This window comes from Sarcophilus harrisii, chromosome 1 (genome assembly GCF_902635505.1).
Source record: "Sarcophilus harrisii chromosome 1, mSarHar1.11, whole genome shotgun sequence".
Classification (NCBI taxonomy): domain Eukaryota; kingdom Metazoa; phylum Chordata; class Mammalia; order Dasyuromorphia; family Dasyuridae; genus Sarcophilus; species Sarcophilus harrisii.
The window spans coordinates 33,201,467-33,222,506 of NC_045426.1; the positions used below are offsets into that span (position 1 = coordinate 33,201,467).

Consider the following 21,040-nt stretch of genomic DNA (forward strand, 5'->3'; position numbering starts at 1 on the left):
AATTAGAATTTGTCATAATTCCATAGATGTTTCTGTGCACATGTGGGAGAGATGGGGAAGAAAGACTTTTAATTTGGCTATTCTAAAAAATAAAAATGACACCTGATTTTTAATACATTTCTTATAATAGCAGGCACAAATGTTTTGATGCTCAGATACACACAAATAAAAAACAAAAAAACCCTACATGCTTCACTAATTTATGTTTTATATTTCCAAGACTATCAATTACGAATGGCCTGAAATCTGCATTGATAGAAGTTCCACATCACTACTCTGATAAATCAGTTCTTTAATATATTGTTGTTGAAATAATTTTAAAACAGTTTTATCCTTCATAATAAACAACACTTGGATAAAGTATTTATTAATCTGTCTCTCTATATCTACATCATGCCACTTATTAAGGGTTATTTGGGGGGTGGGATATTTTGTTGATCTGTGATTAAAATTAAAATATATGCAGATAGATAAATATATCTAAAAGATCTAATTTCTACATCATAAAAAGAATCTCAAAAACATATTTGCATATTAGAGATTGGAAACACTTATTTGGTGTCTGATGACACTGGAAAAATAGTTAAAACAATAAAATATTTTATTAATCATTGTATTTAGAATTCCATCACAGTTTAATATTTTATGTACTTTTTTGTTTTAAAAAGAAATTCCAAAAGATTAGGAGATATTAACTTTTAAAATAAAATACAATGGCAAAAAAGCAGAGATTGGTCCTGGAAAATAATTTTGCAATTCTGTAGGAAAAGTTAATGAATTGCTCATACTTTTTAATCAACAGAGTTTGTGCCCCAAGGAGGTTACTGACAGCAAGAAAAGGCTCACATTTACCACTAAAAAAAAAAAAAGTCATGGCAACAATATGTGTAATAACAACAAAGTGGAGGAAAACAATTGAGTCAAGGTTTAGCAAGTAGTGACTTACAGTTGTAAATGAATATTGTGGTACAACAAGGGAGTTTGAATACAACTTAAATTAGAGAAATATGGTAAGTCCATGATGCAGAGTGAAAGAGAGCCAAAAGAATGATATACACAAGTGCTTAAATGAAGACATACTTAGAGGCAATAAAACCCATTCTCAAAACTATTACCAAAAGATTGAAGAGAGAGACTGAGAGACAGAGACAGAGAAAAAGAGAGAGATGATTTCCAATGCCTTCTGGCACTTAAATGTTTTATCTTAATGTAAGATGACACTAGTGACTCTCCATCAAGTAGAACCATTTATTTAAAAGTCTTCTTACCTGTCCCCCAAGCCACCCCCCTCTCCTTTTTGCTGGTTACATTTGCAATTATCCAACCACAATCTTCTGAAGGGCTTACCCTTGTGGTTCAATGGCTCACATTTACCTGACTGCTGGCCAGGGTTAAGGAAGTAGAGACTATGGCAATGCAAAAGGATAAAGCCAACTGACCCCCATTGGCATGTGACCCATGAGCTTGGCTTCATTAGTACCATACTCAAAGCAATAGAGTCAGCCTGCCACAGTCCCCATAAGCATCAATTCAAGAAAAAACTCCAAAGAAATTAATTCATGAAACCAAGACTCTCTGCAGATGTGACTATGCCAGAAAGTCCCTGCTTGGAGCCATCCTGTTTTGAGAGGGAAAAAAAAAAAAGCATGGTAGCAGACAGACTCCTAAAATGGCAGAGCTTATCTTATGATTTCCTTAATAATCAGCTAACAAAGTGAACAAATCATTACCACTTCTAATTTGGCTTATAGGCTCCCCCTTGGAACTAATTTATTGGAGAGTGTTTTTTTTTTTTTTTAAGTTTGCATTTATACTGCTTGGTTTTTTTCTTTGTAATTTAAATATATTATCTAGTATTTTATGAATCAATAGGTCATTTATATTTTTTTTTTTTTGTGAGAGAAGTGATACTAAAATTTAACACTGAGTCAACACTAGATTTCGTGATGCCAGAGCATACCAACACTGTTAAATTTCAGAAGGGGGGAGAAAAAGATCAAACTCACTTGATTTTATTTCTGATGTACAAAATCAAAGTCCACTCAAACATTTGATAAGTGCTGGTAAACCCAAAGCATTTTAGGTGCCTGTGTATTAGGACAGTGAATGAGCATTTTAGGTGCCTGTGTATTAGGAAAGTGAATGATTTCTTCCTTTGGAAAAGTCATAGTGATAACATTTCATCCATTTCAAAAGGTGTTCAACTATTTTACTTTATAAAAAGCTTAACACTTGGTCTGCTTCTACTAGAAGACCAAAAAAAAAAAAAATTCTATAAAGGTCGCTATTCTCCACTGGAAGAACTGAAAGTCGGTAACATTTCTTCAAGCTTTGGAGCACAGGTAGCAACTAGAAATAAATAGTGAAAAAGAGGAGAGCGAGAGGAGACTTTAACAGGCTTGACAAATGACACTGTGATTCACACCCACTGCTGGGCTGCTACTAATAAGCTACAGAGGAAGCAGCCAATCTCAGCTAATTACCAGATAAAATTGTATTGTAAGGACTCTAATTAGGAGATGCTTATGGAGGTGATCTAATGATTAAACGCTGCATTCGAATGACCCCCACCATCAATGTGCAGTGGTGCAAGATGTCACTGGAATATTTTGTAGAAACAGTAATTCTGTTTCAAGGAGGGGAGGCAGTAATATTTGTAATAATGGCTATGAGGTAAACTAATTAAAAGACAGTTCCTAGAGGAAGAGTGTGGCTTGGAGCAGCTGTGGCCGTTCCAAAACAAAGTGCCAAATCTCAACAGAGGAGCTGCAGTCAAGTGGAAAATTTCTGCCTGACCTCTGCTCTTGCTATTAATTTGCAGGAAAACTAATGACACATATACATATTCCCACAAAATTGTTCTAATTGCTAATTTGCCAAAAGAGCCCAGTTTCCAAATTAAACATGACTGCAGTCTGTGAGGAAAAGAACACAAGGCTGGGACTCCAGAATATTGGGGGCTTCCTCTTTCATAACCGTCAGTGACGTGGACCGACTCCCAAGTCAAGAAAATGGTGACCGTGGCGACCCTGTCAGCTGCTACCCAAGTTTTACTTTTACTCCTTCTGTTTGATGATACTATCAACTTGCCTTGAAGAGGGAATGATCTTATAGGGCTGAGGTCACAGGAAAGAGAATACTGGGGGGTGAGGGAAGGATTAGAGAAAGGCTCTATTTTCATCCCAAACTTCCTTTTTTTAATTAAGGGGTATCTAGAAAATGCAGACAAAAAATTAATTATGGAATTAGAACATAAGCACAAATTATGAATAGTGTTGGTTTTGTTGTAATCTTGAAATATTCATCTTAATTGTAAACTATTAAATCTTAATATAATCATCAATTAGAAATGAAAGTGTGTGTGTGTGTGTGTGTGTGTGTGTGCTTGGTTTCTGATTGCAGTTGAGGTTTTAGAAGATAATTATACAGGGGCAAAGAGCAGGAAGGGATTGGACTGGGAGGGTTTCTTTTCCTGATGGAAACCTGATTTTTCTTATTGTGTTCATTTTCTATTTAAAAAGAAGTTGCTATGTTTAGAAAAGTCGGTAACACCTAATATTTTGTTTGCAGCAATTTCCATCATGTGGTGATTTCAGCTTAAGATAGCCTCTCTGAAACTTTCAGAGATCCATGTCACTGAAGCTGGTCAAAGAAACTCAGAGTTTTATTATTTTCTTTGTATTAAGAAAGTTATTTGCACTTGGAAGACAGATCTCCTCCCCTGGAAGTTGAGCTGCTAAATAATAAGCAAGGAAACATTAACTAATAGAACATTTCCATAAGCTATTATGATTGTATCAACCTTCAATATCCTGCCTAATACTTTTTTATTAACCTTTACTGCTAAACAGTAACCTTCCTTTTCAAGATGATGTGTGAGTCACCAACAATTTTCATAAACAAACCAGCGAGGCAACTCCTTGACAGAAATGGACTTGTTTTAAGTGGCTCCATAAGAAGTCAATTTTATTTTTGTTTGTGTTCATTTCTGTCTTACAGGAACAAAAGCCAAGGCTGAAAACCAAGTACCAAACATCCTGATTGTGCAGAACAGTAGGACGGCGTGGCTGGTTTAGGGAACCAGCTTGTCTGCCATCAAGACTGCTGGTCAGATCAGAGCTAAAGCTGATGCTGTAACTGCTGAGAATGTCTGGACATTAATCACTCTTCTTTAAAACCTGTTTCTAAAGGCAGCAGGGGAGTTCCCACACAGAGGGGAGGGCAGTGCAGTGGGTGGTGGCCTAAGGCTTTGTCAAGAGATGGTGTCTTCCTTTACTATTTTAGTCTGGACACACTCTATATTAGATGCTGGCTCTGGCAAAGCGTGATCATTTACCAGGTGTTATTATTGGCAGTGATACTAAAGAAACCTAAGTTGAGGAGTGGGACTTAATGAAAAACAGTATATAAAAACGGCTTTTGTGTGCCGTATTTGAGAATCTCTTTTCACCGCTGTATTACATTATTTTTCAAACTATAAAGTATAGTTACTGTAACTAGAATGCTCAGTCATTACTTCAACAGTTAAAAGGCTTTTTGGATACTTTGTTTTTACAGTTGCTAAAAACACTTTCCAAACAGTCCTAATTGCTATGGTGGAGTAAAAGAAAATACATAAAAAAGGAATATCTAACAGTGCATTTCATTTAAAATGCCCAAGCCCCTGTAAATGTTTTATGTCAATTTCATAAAGATGGATGTACTACCAGGTATACATAATTACTTGTCCACTGGTATAAAAAAATGCTATTTTCCCCCCTGTATAGTGAGATCCACTTCAATATTAGGCAATATTCCAAAGTAGACTGCGACTTTAACCAATATCATAAAATATCACTTATGGTTTCCCTGACAGTGACATCTACTAAAGTTTTTTTTTTTTTTTAACTAATTAGAAAAAAAGTCAAAATGAAGAGATGATCGGGTTATTGTTAATTGTTTTGTAGTGTACACAATGCTCAAAGGAAATACTTCAGTAGAGTATACCTTAATGATTACAGCATTTATTTTGGAGGAGGTAAATGTGAAACTCCTTGGGTAAAAGAAGTAAATATTCATCTTCTAACATTCGGCAATTATAGTTACTTAAATTTTGGGCTGAAAATGTAACTGCATCCAAACCTATGACCAACATACATCAACCAAATTTATTACAATATATTTTTAATTTACTGTAAATATCAGTCATAATCTTAGTAAGAAATTTAGAGATTATTTAATACCAACTCTACCTGAAACTCTACTTCTCCACATCATCAAGGATAAACTGATCCTATCTCTGCTTGAATACACTCAGTAAAAAAGGTTTGATTCGCTCTCAATGGATCCAAGCAGACTCAAAACAGTGGAATTTTTTTCTGTGTGCACACATACACTAAGACATTATCTTCCAAGGGGATATTTTGTGTGTACCAGCAACTGTTGCTATATATCCTAGTGACACAGCAAATGTCTTTCCAAGCATGGGTAATACTTGACAAATAGGCAAGCTCCTTGTCTGACTTTCCCTTCAGCCTTAAATGTTCTTTTTCTTCCTTTTTTTTTTTATTTTTTTATTTTCTTGAAATTTCAGGTGCTCCAAATCCTCTCATGCTTTAATAAAAGGCTCTGAGATGAGTCCCATACACCAACATATTGCCCTCTTAAGTATGTTTTTCACTTTAAGCCTTATTTCTATATTGTGGGGAAGGATTTTATTCTCCATTAGGGAATTCTAAAAGTATAAGCAGGCAGGTGGAAATGGAATTGTGGAGGGTCAACCCTTGGAAACCTGGGGTAAGCACTATGAGAGCAGGGCTGGCTTTGGTTTGGTGTTTGTATCCCAAAGCATTGATTGCAATTCCTGGGATAAAGTAGGAACTGAACTGACTTGAAAACTAGCCAAGGCAATTCAACTCACCGATGATTAAAAAGAATGACCCTATTTCTGAAGTATTGAGGTACAGAATGAATAAAAAACATTATTTAACAATTCCGGTTTGGAAGGGAGAAGAGAGAGTACATGTTTTAGTAGACAATACCAAAAAGAAGGTCTAGGATATGTCATTATTCTGAGTATCCAAAAGTGCTGGAGCAACTTATATGATGCAACTAAATGAGGAATGAGGACACAAACTGGGCAAACAGAATTCTTTTCCAAGTAAGAGGCTTGACTTTACTTTCTACAAAATAAGCTGAAAAATCCTTTAACCAGAAACAGAAAAAAATATTTTTAATAAACTATCATACCACTGATTAGGCCATAATGTGAAAGTCCATATATGCTGCTGGGTTTGAATCCTTCATCAAGAATGGTTGAAAAAGAAGAGATATACCTAAGGATATTAATCCTGACCCACATCTAGTATTCTATTATTTAGGGAAGAATAAATTAACCACACATAAAAGTTCCATCCAACAGACATGGTCACCAGATATCCTTGGAACCATGAAGTTAAAAGAATTGGGAGTTTGCAGGGCATGCGTATTTTTTTCACAAGGAAGACAAAATTTATGCAAAATATCGTACTTCTATATTTTATAATTAATTTCCAGATGCTTCAGCTATACATATTTTAATAATTTCTGATTTATAAGATGGTATCTATAATAAAATTTTCTATTTTTCAATAAATGAAAAGAAGGCAGTTTCAATCCAACAACAGAATGTCACACAATATAGGCCTGTCAGGCACCAATTTTTACTTCTAACATGTAAGTTAAAGGATAAGGAATTTATAATGCTGCCTGTGAAGGAAACCACTTTTCATATACAAATGTGATCTTTTTTTTTTCAAAGGGTAATACAACAGTACATTTACATAAACTAATCCAAACAATCTATGTATTTGACAATGGCAAACCTCACACAGACTGCCTATTGTTGGTTTACATCTTGGAGTTCTTTATGTTGGCTTGTAACACTGCTCTGGCTGTCAAAGGCTTGACTTGGACTCTAAATAAATGGTTATAGAAGTGCTGTGCAGCGATATTGGACTTCTTTGCAAAAGAAAACCTGCTGTGTATGAATTCAAAAGCTATTAATTTTTCAGTCAAAAATATTCGTGCCTATTTCTTTTAATAAAGAAACACTGTGCTGAGCAACTGAGAGATAATGTTGACTAGTGGTACAGAATTTTCAATAGAGCAGTTAAAAATAAATTTAGTAGGAGGTCCCCATCAAAGCTATAATTTTCTAGAATGTAAAACATTTTTTTTTTTAATACCAATCAAGACAAACCTTCTTTCCCTGTTCATTTTTTTTTTCAGCTGCCATTCCCTGTTTATTGGCGGCTTACCACTAGTCTTCATGGCGACACCAACTGGTATTTTTGTAGCCGATTTCATTAAAGTAGGCTTGCATATGGTGCTGCCTGCCAATACTCTGAACTGATCACTAGTTGAGCAATACGTGACTCCTTGCAATTATTTCTCCTTAGTTTTTAAATCCCTCTTCCTGAGGGGGCGCTGCTGTTTGGAAAGGCTCCTGTGTCTAGTGTTTTGCAACCTAAGCATTATTCTGCCATTGTTATTTGTTGTCTATCTAGAAAGAAAGACAGAAGTCAAATCTTATTCTCTCCTCCATGTTGCTAGGTCTACATACGGAAGGTCATCCTGAAAGGAAGCTTTCACCTGCAGACTAGAATGATTTGAAGATTTTCAGATAGTTTCCTGGCAAGAAGTTTTCTTTGTGACTGGTTGAACTCATCTGACAAGAGGTCACTCAAGTAATTTCAGGGATTTAATGAATTTGCTTCACTGGGTTCAAGCTTCTCCTAGATCCCTTCCTAAAAGAAAAAGTTGTGTGACCAAGAGAGTTGACTCTGGATTCCACAGTTATGTCAAGTTGGGGAGCTGTTTTCTAGGAGCCTACACATGACTTTTGCAGCCATTTATTATAGAATACATGGAAATGGAGAATTCTTTTCTAGTAAAAATGGATGTGCAGAGTGTTTAATGATTTTATGTTCTATATCTCTGTAATGTGTTCTGTTTCAGACATTAATTTTGTCTGCCAACTGCATCTTGGCAGGCTACCATATTTGCTGGGTTAATAGTCTGACTCCGTTTTATTTCTATCACCATAAATCATACATATATGGGTGTGTGTTTGCTTTATTTATAGAAAAAAATCAGTCAAAACAGATAAACCAATACTTTGCCATTATGCTGCATCATTGCATATTGATTAAAATTGCTAGTACTAACTATAGATTGTCAACGCTCAATTAATTTTCACACAGTGACTCAAGGCAAAAATCAAATAAAGGCAGTGTACCTTTAAATCTGACAAATCTTAAAATCAAGAACCAAAGCACTCTCTCCATTTTGAATAATCAGTTAAAACTACTAGGAAATCTTAAAGAAATATACAAATTTGGGAAGCACAACCATTAAAGTAACAATTTACAATATGAGATGAGGCCCAAGGAAAAGACTTTAGTTAAGATAATGCCATTCAGGATTTAGATCAACTAGCTACACTCAGAAGACAATGGGCTTTCATTTTATATTACCCACTTCTCCTTGAAGGCTGAGCACCTTGAAGTCCCTTTAAGTTTAATTCTCTTACCCTTAGGTTTGCAATGAATTCCCTTTCACTCATCTCCTACTCTTAGAATCTATAGTTTTCAGTAAGACTCGGGTCAAATGCTATATCCCCCATAAGGTTTAACTGAGGCACTCAGATACTGTAGAAATGGTCTTGCAGGCTCAGAAAATCATAGCTAGAAATAGGAAGGGGACTTGGAACCCATTAAAGAGCCTCATTTTAAAGATGAAGGAATTAAGATTGGGCAAAGTTAAGCAATTTTCCCAGAGGGGTCAAACAGTCAAAGTCAGACTGGAATCTATGCGCTTGGACTGCAGAGTCAGTACTATTTCTACTGTTTCATGATGCTTTATTTGTATATGTTTTATACTCAATTTTGGAAAGTAAGTATGCTTACTTTACTCTCTCTCTCTCCCCTCCTTCCCAAAGAAAATTTATTTTTGTCTCTGTATCCTTAGCATCAAACTCAGTGCCTGGAAACACAGTAGAACACTAAAATGATTATTGAATGAATGGGGGGGAAAAAAACCTTCAAGAGAGAGGAAGAATGAGAAATGATGAATTCCTTAAAATCAACCCAAGTTAAAATCTTCTAGTCGAAGTCATACAATTATAGAGAGGCAATTTCTTTCTTTCCTTGACACTTTTTCAAAGTGGAAATACTTCTTCTTGGACAGAAATGGGAGGTTTTGAGTTTATCATCCCACATACTGGTACTTACAGGCTGAGGGGTGGCTTTGGGTTCAGTTGACTTTACATGGAGATGGGTCATCATTGCTTGTAGGCGCTCTTTGTCTTTTGCAAGCTAGAAGGAGGGCAGACAAGGAATGTCATTATTTTTATGAATAAAATACATTACAACTTTAACATCCCAAATGATGCTTATTTCTAATTAAACTGTTGGCACCACAGCACCTGACCAAACAGTTTTTATTGCTTAATTGTTTTGAAATCTATATGCCTATTGCCAAACTAAAACTAATTTGTGATGCCCAGTGTATTTCTCAATACAAAATACATTAGGCTCTTAACTGGGGAGCTCTAGACCTGCTGGCACCAAGGGGTTCATTGTAGCTCTGACAGCTAGAAGACAACAGTGAATCATGTCTATTAACCAATCCTACTCAGAGAAAAGCCAAGGGAAAATGAGTTATGCGGCTAAATCTCATAAATTCTTTGTTGTAACAGTAAAACACAGACACACAGACACATACACCCAGACAAATGAACACAGTTTATGCAAAATTAACCTCAAATTTGTTACACACATCCTAAAACAGTGGTGAAGTACTAGGATATTCATAGAGTGTGAGGGCAAATATTTTCTGCTCTAGGAAACCACACGACAACTAACAACAGTGCATAGAATGTCAGGTCTCTCTTTGGAATGAAGTTGGAAGACACTCATTTTGTCAAAATTCCAAACCCCTCATGTACTTTCATCTAGTCAGGATGTAATTTTCTCCTAAAAGAAAAGGAATTTTTCAGCTCTTTGCAAATAGTAGTAGCTCACTAAATATTTGTTGAATGATTTCCCCTACCCTGCCTAAGAACAGACCTTGCGGGGCAGATTTGCTCCTAAAGTATTTTGATAGGCCAAGAAAAGATCTGGCAAAAAGAGCTAAGGGAAAAGTGAAGGCACTTTTTTGCAAGAGAGAAAGCAAAAGTAGAAGAGAAAAGATGATAAAGGAACAACTGAGAAAAAGGGTAAGGTGCAGACTTGAATCCACTGAGCCATCCCTACAAAAATAGTGGGGAACAAAGGGCCACGTTACAGATTTATTTTGAAAAGGGAAGTCATATTGCTCCCAATGCTACCTGATCTAAGAGCGGAAGAAATGCTTCAAGGCTAGATGTAGTCTGTCTTCGGACAATGGATTTTTGTCCTGTTATATAATTAATCCAAGAATCATTTAAAATCAATTAAGAATGAGATTTTAAAATTAAATTGTTCTTTTAAAATGGGTCCAAAAGCAAAAGGGAGTAGAAGACATTTTTATCTTATTTTATCCTAACTGGTTGGTCCATTCCAATCCATATCACATTAAATTTCTTTTCCCCTTGTAGTTCAGGGAGAAATAAAAAAGCCTTAGAGCCTTAGCATTTATCTTTCAACAAACAGGAAATGAAAATGTTACCATATTAGGAACAACTTTATGTCACTCATGCTCTGTTCTCTAGCAAGTTATTGAATAGCCAAACGAAAAGATGTTCACAATACATAATACTAAAGGAATGTGAGGTTTCCAACAGTGATTCAGCGAGAACAATTAAAATGTCAGGAATGAAGGTCTTTCTGCAGGAGTACTTTGTTTTATATGTAAGTTTCTCTAGAATTGGGACACAAATGTTTCAAAATAGCTAGGCTTACTTAAATCTACATATTGGTTATTAAGTGAGAAATACTGAAATATAGATATACCATTTTTAAAAATAGTTTATCTATAACATCCAAGGGGAAAAAAAAAGTTGATCTTTAAAAAATATACTGGAAGAGAATAGAGATAGGGTCTGAAGCCATGATTTCATATAGAGATTCTTATGAGGAAGAGGAAATTCCCTCTATTGACAGAGGTCAATCCCTTTTGTCTAACTGACAGTCTATAGAGGGTTGTGTAGAGTAATAAGGGACAAAGTGACTGGTTAAGCAGAGGTCACACAGCCAATTCTTGTCTAAGGGAAGACTTAAACCTGGGTCAACCCTGAGTTCAAGGCCAGTTCTTTATCTCCTGTGTCACACTGTCTCTTAATATATGTGATTAATTGGAAGACTGAATGTATAATATTAACTGATAAAGGTCCCTGATTTTCTTCAAGTTTCAGCTAAAAAAACAAATTCTATAAAAAAAGCTTTTCTAATTTCCCTTGAAGCTACTGATATCTCTTTAAGATTACCTCCACATAATCATGTATACATCTTGTCTGTACATAACTGTTCATATGCCATCTCTCCCATTCCATTGTGAACTACTTCAAGGCAGGGTCTGTTTTTTTTTTTTTTTTTTTCCTGGATCCACAGTGCCTGACATACAGTAAGTGCTTAATAAAAGTTTTTTGACTTGCTATGTGGTGAATTAGGAGAATATAAGCATCTTCAAGAAAGGGACCATTTTTGGCTTTATATCCTCTGTGTAAGTGATAGGCACTTAAACAAATGTTTGAGTAATATTTCATTATTCTGATTAAAGTTGTATCATATTGGTTGATCATGATTGAAATGGCATGATGGAAAAGTGATAAAATTAGGCTAAGTGAAAATTCATTGCTATTGCTTAGGTCTAAATTCAAAACCAAAGCTATACTCAGGTAGGTGATTGGGTCTTTGTTCCAGGATGGAAAATTTAGAGGGCATTAAATACATTGGTTTGAAGGTGCTTCCTATTCTACCCATTCTTATCAGGGTCAACAGTAGCAAGAAATAGAAGCAACCTCATACTGGGAATTACTTATTTTCCTTTCGCAGCATCTCCTATGAGCCTACACTGCAAGTTTCAATGGCATTCCAAGCAACCGTTGCCCCAGGTTCAGAAATTGCTAGACATCTCTATTAATATTCCTATACCTTTATCATAAGGAACAGTTTTCCTTAGTTGACCTTCCCTAACAACTCAATTTCAGTGCTTTTCCCTTCTAATTTCCTATTTATTTTGATATAGTTTGCATATAGCTATTCGCATGTCATCTCCCCCATTAGATTGCAAGGTTCTGCCTTTTGTCTCTTTTGGTATCTCTAGTCCTTAGCACAGTTCCTGGCATTCAGTGGGTACTTAATTGTTTGATAAATTCAAATAGAATTGGAATGTTCCATTTGCAGATTGTTTCACCCTAGTTTACCTCTTCCATTATATTTTACTCATTTAATTGGCCCATATTTCTTCTGGGCAAGAGAAGAAAGTACAACACATTAATGGAGACTTTAATAGTTCAGAGCTTTGGGGGGTAAAATATTTCATAAAGTTGGTTTAAATGAAAATTACTTTATATTCTTGGAGTTTGTTACTGAATTTTAATTATCAATGCCATCCCCTTCTCTTGAACTTTACAAGTTCTAAAGGATAAAGCAACAAAGCATGACCATGGGACAAGGATCAAAGGCTCCAAGTATGAGGCTCAAGCCAGTCACTTATTGGCTACTTGAAGCTATTAACTTGATATCTCAGATTTTTCTTCTGTAGAATGGGAATGATACCTGCATTTGTAACTTGTCTCAAGAACTCATTATAAAGAAAGTGCACCTAAATGAAAGCATTTGAAAATGTATCTACTCTTTTGTTGCATTAGCTATTATTGTTGGTAATAACATTACTAAATGTACACTATTTATATAAGTGCTACTCATGCTTTCAATACTGCAACTTGTTTCTATATGTGTGTATACATATATACACAAAACCCTAGAGAAGTGTTTAAAATTTTTCAATGATTTTCATGTATTTTTAGCTCACTGGATCCCCACAACTAAATCAATTAAATATCTCCATTCTGTATGTTTGGAATCATTAGAGTAAGAGAATATGAACAAGAGATCTTGGGTAAATATATTTCAGTACCTTCAGAAACACAAATTCCCATGAAAAGAGGACAGAAATAGAGCCAATGAACACACAGTGCACTTTCCCTAGCCAACTTTCATTGGGGGAGATTTTTTTCAAAATAATTTAAATGTTAAGACACTCATTTTTAGTCAAAAGTAGACTCAGCATAGGGTATTGTAAAGGGAATGTGACAGAATTACAAATGGAGTGACATGATTTAATGTCAAGTGAAAAACTGATATTTATGTTTTTATTTAGCAAGTCATATATACATATATATATATATATATATATACCTTTCTTTACATGTATATTATAATAGCAATAGTTATATAACACACAAATGTTAGCAAGAAAATATTTAAATAAAGAAACTATAAATATTGTCCTTATGGGACTACTGTTTCATAACTGGATGGTACATCCTCAGCTGTGTTTCAAAGAATCCTGTCTCTTTTGAGTTTACCCTTCACTTTGAAGCCTTCCTTGCTCTTCTCATCCAGGTATTAGTAGTTCCCCTTTGTCCTCTACTCATTTGTATAAATGATGTTTTTCTGTGGTAGAATGCAAGCTCCATGAAGAGAGGGACTATGTTATTTTTATCTTTGTAGCTCAATATCTACCATGAAGTCTTAATAAAAATTATTATTAAACTGGACTGTCACTACAGGAGGCATCTTCCCATTAAGAAACAATTGGAGAGAAAGTGGAAGCCTGGTAAATATGGCAGACTGCTCAATAGCTTCATGAACAAGCAATTGTGATGCTCAGAGGAATAAAAAGGAGAACAATACATCAGACTTTAAAAACTGACCCATGAAATCAGTTCTCCTGCCTGCTCTCATTTATTTTGGTCCCCTTGGCTTAGCTAGTTCATCCTCCTTCTATCATTAAGGCCTAACATTGGATTTCAAATGTATTAATTAAGTTAAGCAGTGGAGAAAAGTTGGCACTATTTTGGCCATATTGACCATCTTTCTTTGCAGAAAAGAGAGCTCTATCACCATCTTCAAGGCAAAAACAGATGAATTTAAAACCCATACTTTTGATATTGGATCAGACTCATGATGAAACTGTTATTTTATATGTGGTCATAACAACTGAATTTGAAGTTCCAATTTTATCAGTGTATGGAGTAAGGGTGGAAACTGTATTTAAAGGAATGAAGATTTCTGTCTGAAAATAATTCATAGAGAAGGTAATTACTTATTTTACTTTGTAGAATTTTTTGAGCTAGAAGAGAGCCATTTGAAAGGAAAACAGAGGCCTAAAATAGAAGCCTGTGACTTGCTCATGGCTAGCTGCATCATATGTAGACGCTTTGTATCCAAGCCCAGCTCTTGACTCCTAGTCCAATATTCTTTCAACTACACTAGCCTGTTTTCTCAGGAATTAAAATAATACACTTTTTGGCTTTCAAAATTGCTATGAATATCCAAATACATTAATCCATTTAAGGGTAATATATACAAGGAAGGTAAATATAAGTCTCTAAGGACAGAAAAACTAGGGCAACAGTTTAATCAAGAATAAATAAAAGGGGAATTCATTTGTCAAAGTGAAGACTTACCAAACATTTATTTTTGACCCAGTCAATAAAACCAACAATTAAAAAAAAAGGATTCCCCACAGTCACAGTGAATATTTTAAAATAACTTCTATAAGCCCTCTATAATGCTCAGGTATTGGACAATACAATATTCATTTCCCACCAATCTAAAATTTTCCTTACTTTTATTGTATTCTGTCACCATCTTAACATTCCTTAAATGTTATTATTAAAGATTCTCTTGACATTTAAAGCAGACACACACTAATACTCAGTCATAGTCTAGGAATTCTAATGCTCATGTAGTTAGACAGCATTTTAAATTATGAAAAATAAAATCTCTTGGTTTATAATGCAAGACATGGGAGTGAAAAATCCCAAGAATTCCCCTCCCCCTTTTCTCCCTCATCTTTGGTCACAAAGCAGTTGCAATCTAAAGGCATGGTGCTATTAGCACCTCCCCATCATTCATTGGAGCTCACTCAGAAGAAGTCATAGGGGCTTGGCAGGCCACAGATGTGAGGAAGCTCTCATCAACATTGCCCCAAATGGGGTTACAGAGGTCTAAAAATGGATACTATTAGTGATATTATCAGAAATGGGTTTGATTACAAACAGAATCATTTAAGGAAGAAGTTATTTTATGTAAAATAGCTATAGTAATTGCTTTGTGATGATTTTAATGCCTCATTTTGTCATCAGGACATGTATCATTTTCTCCTTGCTGATTCTTCACTCTAGTCTACAGTTCTTAATGCCAGGATAGTTAGGAAGGCCTTATCCACAAGTCTATTTTTGGCCTCTTAAAGTGGAGAGAACACTGAGTTACTAAGACCCTAGGTTACCATTTAATCAACATGGAAGCAGAGATATAGGGAGGATGGCAAATACTTCACAGAACATTCACCAGCTGCCACTAGTATCAGTTTATAAACTTTCTCACATTTCCTCAAGAGAAAAGGGACCATGGGGTTTTATCTTCCTACTTACTGAACATCTGGAATGATGTGTCCTTGACTTTGTGTCTCTCATTGACCTAATTCTGTTGAGACCATAGAATGCCTTAATTGTTGACATGCATGTATATGTATGACTTTCCAAAAAACATGGAAGAAACAATCAAACTTAGTAATGATTTAACAATCACAGTGGTCCCATTATAGAATTCTAATTAATGAAAAATAATGATGATGATGACTAGAATTTAATATATCTTAAGTTCTGCAAAGAGCTTTATAAGTATCATCTAATTTGACCCTCATAATAATCCTGTGATATAGTTGCTATTATTATTTTCATTTTATAAATAAGAAAACTGAGATATATAGAGATTAAATGACTTGCTCAGTGTCACTAAGCTAGTAAATGTTGAAGGTTAGATTTGAACTCATGGTATTTCTGACTCCTGGTCCAGTACCCTCTATTGGCTAAACCACTAAGCTAGTAGTCTATGATTGATGGTAAGCAAACAGCTATGCCACTGGATTTTGAGGTTTGTTTTGCATTTTTAAGGTTCTCTTATTTACTAAATAGGGTTAATGTTCCCTTTCTCCTAAGAATAACTAAATTAGTCTTTGCTGATTTCTTTCAAAACCTTAATATTATTGGCTAATAATTTGCAGAGGAAAACTAGTGGTCCATTTTATAAACAGCAAGTAAAAGCTATTTGAATTTTCTATAGATTTTGCAAAAAAAAAAAAAAAAAAAAAAAAGGATTTGAGAGAGTACCATTAATTTGTGCTATTAGTCAATTATAAAAAAAAAAATTTAAAGAGCCATATTAAAAATATTTTGAGGGCTGTCATTTAGGAAAAGGATTATACCCTGAGGTTACACCTGGAAACAATGGTGAAAGATAGAGAAGAAGCTATGTACGCTGAATAGAAGGAAACATCTTCCTAATAACTAGAGGTATCCAAAGAGAAAACACTAGCAAGAAATTCCAGCAATGGCTCCCAGAAAGGGACACATGGAGGAAATCCTCATTCAGGTCTGGTCAGACAAGATGGCCATTAGTCACTGCCCGCCCTGAGATTCTGAGAACCAGCAACTATTCTGGGTCTGATCACATGGAAATTTTCAGAGCTGGAAGAATTAGCAACTCCCTAAGGAAAAATCTCAATATTCCTAGATATTACCTAATCTCTTTTTCCCTTAATGCAATTATTCCAAACCTTTTAGGACTTTGCCATGCACTTCTTTTAAAAGTTTCAGGCCACATAACAGTTTTTGGAAATCTGATAATTCAAGGTAATTTTATGGCCCTGAAGAACCTTTCTGATATAAGTCTGGCATTTGTAGTATGAAGTTCACTTTGAAACAGAGCAGCACATCTGACCACCAGACAGTAAACAAGGAAATAAAGATAGCAAATGCAGAAATACAAACGCTGGTTACCACAATTTTTGCCATTACCTATATTCCAGTGCCATATCACTGATGGTTCAGTACTTGACTAAGAAGTCATTTAAGGAATCCAATTCCTGGGGCAGCTAGTTGGTGTAGTAGACAAAGCATTAGTTTTGAAGTCAGGAGGACCTGAGTTCAAATTTAACCTCAGACACTCAACACTTCCTACCTCTGTGATCCTGAGCAAGTTACTTAACCCCAATTGCCTCAAAAACAACAACAAAAAAAGAATCCAATCTTTTTACTTTTTACAGTAGTTGCTGAAGCAAAAGATTTTTTACAATTTCAAACCATGATACTCCCATTCAGCTAAATTCTTAGAATTTTTTCCGACCCCCTCATCCTAGCAGTTTATAGTCTTTTACTCAACTATATGCAGGGAGAGGAGGGGAACAACTGCCAGATTATCAGATGTTTTCTGATTTTTTCTTTGACTTTTGTTTTTCCTCCTGTCTTCTGTTTTCCATATCTAGTATCTACTCATTTGCAAAATGGGGGTAGTTGGATATGAATGAAATAGATGATCTTAAATAATAATAATGGCAAGTCATTTTGGAAATTCTATATATACTTTAAATTCATGTTAAAAGCTTTGATGAAGATATCCTCAAATAAATATGAGGATAAAATAATTCACAAAAGGATGCAGTTTTTGAAGAGAAAGCAGAATCAACTGAGCCTAAAAGGTAGACTAGCCCCGAAATATGTCCCATGTCCGGAACTTATGTCTCCTATGGCATGTATGTTAGGAAATCTTCCCTTCCTTCCCCTCTCCTCTCTTCTTTCTTTTTCTATCTTGGTCTTTTAGCTTTCTCAATAAATATAGTGCCTGGGATTATCGAAGGCATTTAATATCTATTTATATAATCTATGTATTGTTGTATATGTATATTGTTTATTGCTGACAAATCTTTGTTAAAAAGTGTTAACCAGTCTAAAATCTTGGGATGCTCAATTTAATATCTGTGGTTATTTCCTTCCATTCTTTTTTCCATAAGAAAATATTTTGTAAATAGTGTTAAATATTTTCTATCTGCTAACTTCCTACCCCTGTCTTTCTCTTAGCACAAAACTTTTGATCTGGAAAGACCAGTGGAGATCACCTAGTCTAATATCTTTATTGGGTACACATAGAGTCAATATGTGAAAACTTTTAGTGTTATCTGGAATTGGTAAAGAGGGATGTCAATAGTCATAATGGCTAGACATACTTCTTAGTTCCTAGTATAAAATATGGCAGCCCTGAGCGGATGGGATGGAGATAAGCATTGAGGAAAGAAAACGGAGAGTTAATCATGTTGAGAAGACTATTAATGAATGAGCTCAAAGCAGCCAGGGTACTTTATTCCTGCAACAGTGAATTAAGAAAAATATTCCAAATTTTCATTTTGCAAAGAAATAGGGACCATAATTAGCCCTTCTTTTTCATAAATGTGACAAAGTTCTTTTAGTTTAATTACTAATAAAAGACACTTCTTTGAAACATTATAAAAGATGTACAATGGTGAAATTGAGGGCCACATGGCAATTAAAACCTTAGCTCACCTGAAGTTTCTGTCTGTAAGGTATAAAACCACTAGAGTTACTACTGTCTGGAATTCTATCTTCACCTCAGTCTCCTGGCTACACACACTTTAACATTTTAGCTAAAATCTTATCTTCCAAAGGAAATATTTTTTTCCATGAATGCTAGTGTTTTCATTCTATTGATTGGCTCTAGTTTGTCAGTTGGTTGTATATAAATGTTGTATATGTAGATGTTTTTACTTTGTCTCTCCCATTAGCTAGGACTTTCTTTTAAGCAGAGATTATCTTTTGCTTTTCTTTGTATCTCCAGCATTTAACCCAGTGCCTGGAAAAGAGTAGCTACTTAAAAGCCACTTTTTGACTGAATGACTAGAAGTAAAGGCTGAGGAACAAAGAGGATATAGCATGACTAAATGAAAGCCTAACCTATTCCCCAATTCCTCAGTTTTAGCCAATAGCTTCAGCTATTTACCATCTAGTTCTCAATCGGGACTTCAGACAAGTTACAGTAATGATCTAATAATATTCTACCTCTTGTCTTCTACCCATTCTATTTTAAAAACCAATTATAAAGTAAACTACTCAAATGGGGTAAGAAAGATAAAGCAGAGTAGCAAGGAGCCAGGACAATCCACAAACCAGATAATCGGTGCTTCAACTATAAAAGATTGAAACAACCTCAAGCTGGTGATATGGAATGATTCTGTGAACCATAACAAATCTGTATACCAATTGAAGTATGAGCCAAGTATCAACTAATCCATATTATTAACTAAATATGGGATAATTATGAAGTAATAAACATGAAAATCAAGAGCAGACAGGTACTGTTTCTAGAAAAATGGAAACAAACAGTCCCAATCTTCCGCAAATCCAACTTGCTTTAATTAAACTGTATCAGTATGAGCTGGTGAAAGACAATTCATTCATTTCAATCTTCCAACAAATCTGAGCTATTTTTTTTTTTACAGTCAAGAAATACATTACAGTAACATTTCATTAAAGAGTTTGAATAAGATTTTGATATTTTGCTATTGGGCCTTTAGTTTTAATAAACCTGATACTGCATTAAGTTTAGACACTGTTCTGAATGATGGTACAATCTTAACTGGCTCAGAAAACATTAAAATTTGGCAAATCCTTAAGCCAAGACAGTCACTGTAAGATAAGTTGATAACCAATTTTAAAATTCCTTTCTGTCTTGAAGAATCACAACAAAAAAGTTTAAGTGTGTTTTTTTGCTGATTTTTCTCTGCAACTATTTGAAGCTGTAAATGACTTAACTCAGTAAAATTCCAAATGTAATTATCTTCTGTACTTAGCCCAGGGCTTTCCATATATCTCCGCACTGCTGTCTTGCATACAAAATAGGCTTTTCGATGGCTGCTGGTAACTATATAATGTACAACATTGTTTTAATTTCCCCTCCTCTGCTAACCTCTTGCCTACACACGAGCATGTGTGTACACACACACACACTCACACTCACTCACACACACACACACTTTCTCTCTCTCTCTCTCTTCCCAAGTTCCAATTTCTGCCCAGATCAGGCCTGTTGTAGGCAGTTTGTGAATCAGCTAGTAAGTGGGAGAAAAGAAGCTTCTCCTAGTTGACCACATTTAATCAAGAAAATGGATAATTGAGAGATGGTCACATACATATAAATATACTTAAAAATTAATATTGCAGTTTCAAAAATAGAAATGAGAATAAATTTTCTCAAGGGTTTTAAAAATCACAACAATAGGTTTTGAAATATCCTGTTCCATCAAAAATGAGTGGACCAGAATTCATTACAGCACTGTAAAGATTTGGAATTTGATTAATATTGAGGTAATATTAAAATAAATGTTCTTTTACCTGGAGTTCTAACTGCTGTACAACCTGCATCTGTACTCTACATTGAGCTGTACTTCTATCGTCCAGCGCATGCTCATTGTTGAGATGTCTGCAACAATACACAGAAAATCAGTAAGTGAAATGGACAAACAGAAAGGAAAATCATTAGGAAGATGCGTAATCAAACTGTTGATTCTCTGGTACATGCCCCAATCACTTATTGGTGCATGGTCTGCCCTGCTAGTGATCACCATTGATGACTTCTATAGTCTATTTTTTAGCATGTTACAACTCAGGGATATAAACTTCTTTGAAAGAAAAATCCTACCAAGTATTTATCTGTCATTTACTCTGTTGAAAGGAAAATCAAGGAGGAGCTAGGACCATACTTCAAGACTACGTTGATCCTCATTAGATACACTTTAGGTGAGAGTAAAAACATGCAGATTAATTGTATATGGGAGACCAGTTATATAAATTTACTTCTAAGGAACAGTCTTATAGAATTAAGGGGTCACATTTTAATTATGTATACATTTTAATCTATAAAAGTGAATGTAAAGAAAAAAACTTGCTCAAGAATGGGAAATACATTTTAAACACATAATATATGAAACATCAATGAACACATGCAAAAAAAAATTATAC

The 21,040-nt window shown here is 34.9% G+C and overlaps 1 protein-coding gene across 7 annotated transcripts in view; it reads right to left on the reverse strand.

The window, feature by feature from the left end:
- Positions 1-21,040, reverse strand: part of FOXP1 (forkhead box P1) — a 375,727-nt gene that overhangs the window by 23,535 nt on the left and 331,152 nt on the right. For all 7 annotated transcript variants that reach the window (XM_031945438.1, XM_031945560.1, XM_031945495.1 and 4 more), the window contains 2 exons: positions 20,414-20,501; positions 9,252-9,335 (listed from right to left, as the gene is read on the reverse strand). In XM_031945438.1, the coding sequence (XP_031801298.1) occupies positions 9,252-9,335; positions 20,414-20,501 (172 nt within the window). The remainder of the gene's footprint in view (positions 1-9,251; positions 9,336-20,413; positions 20,502-21,040) is intronic.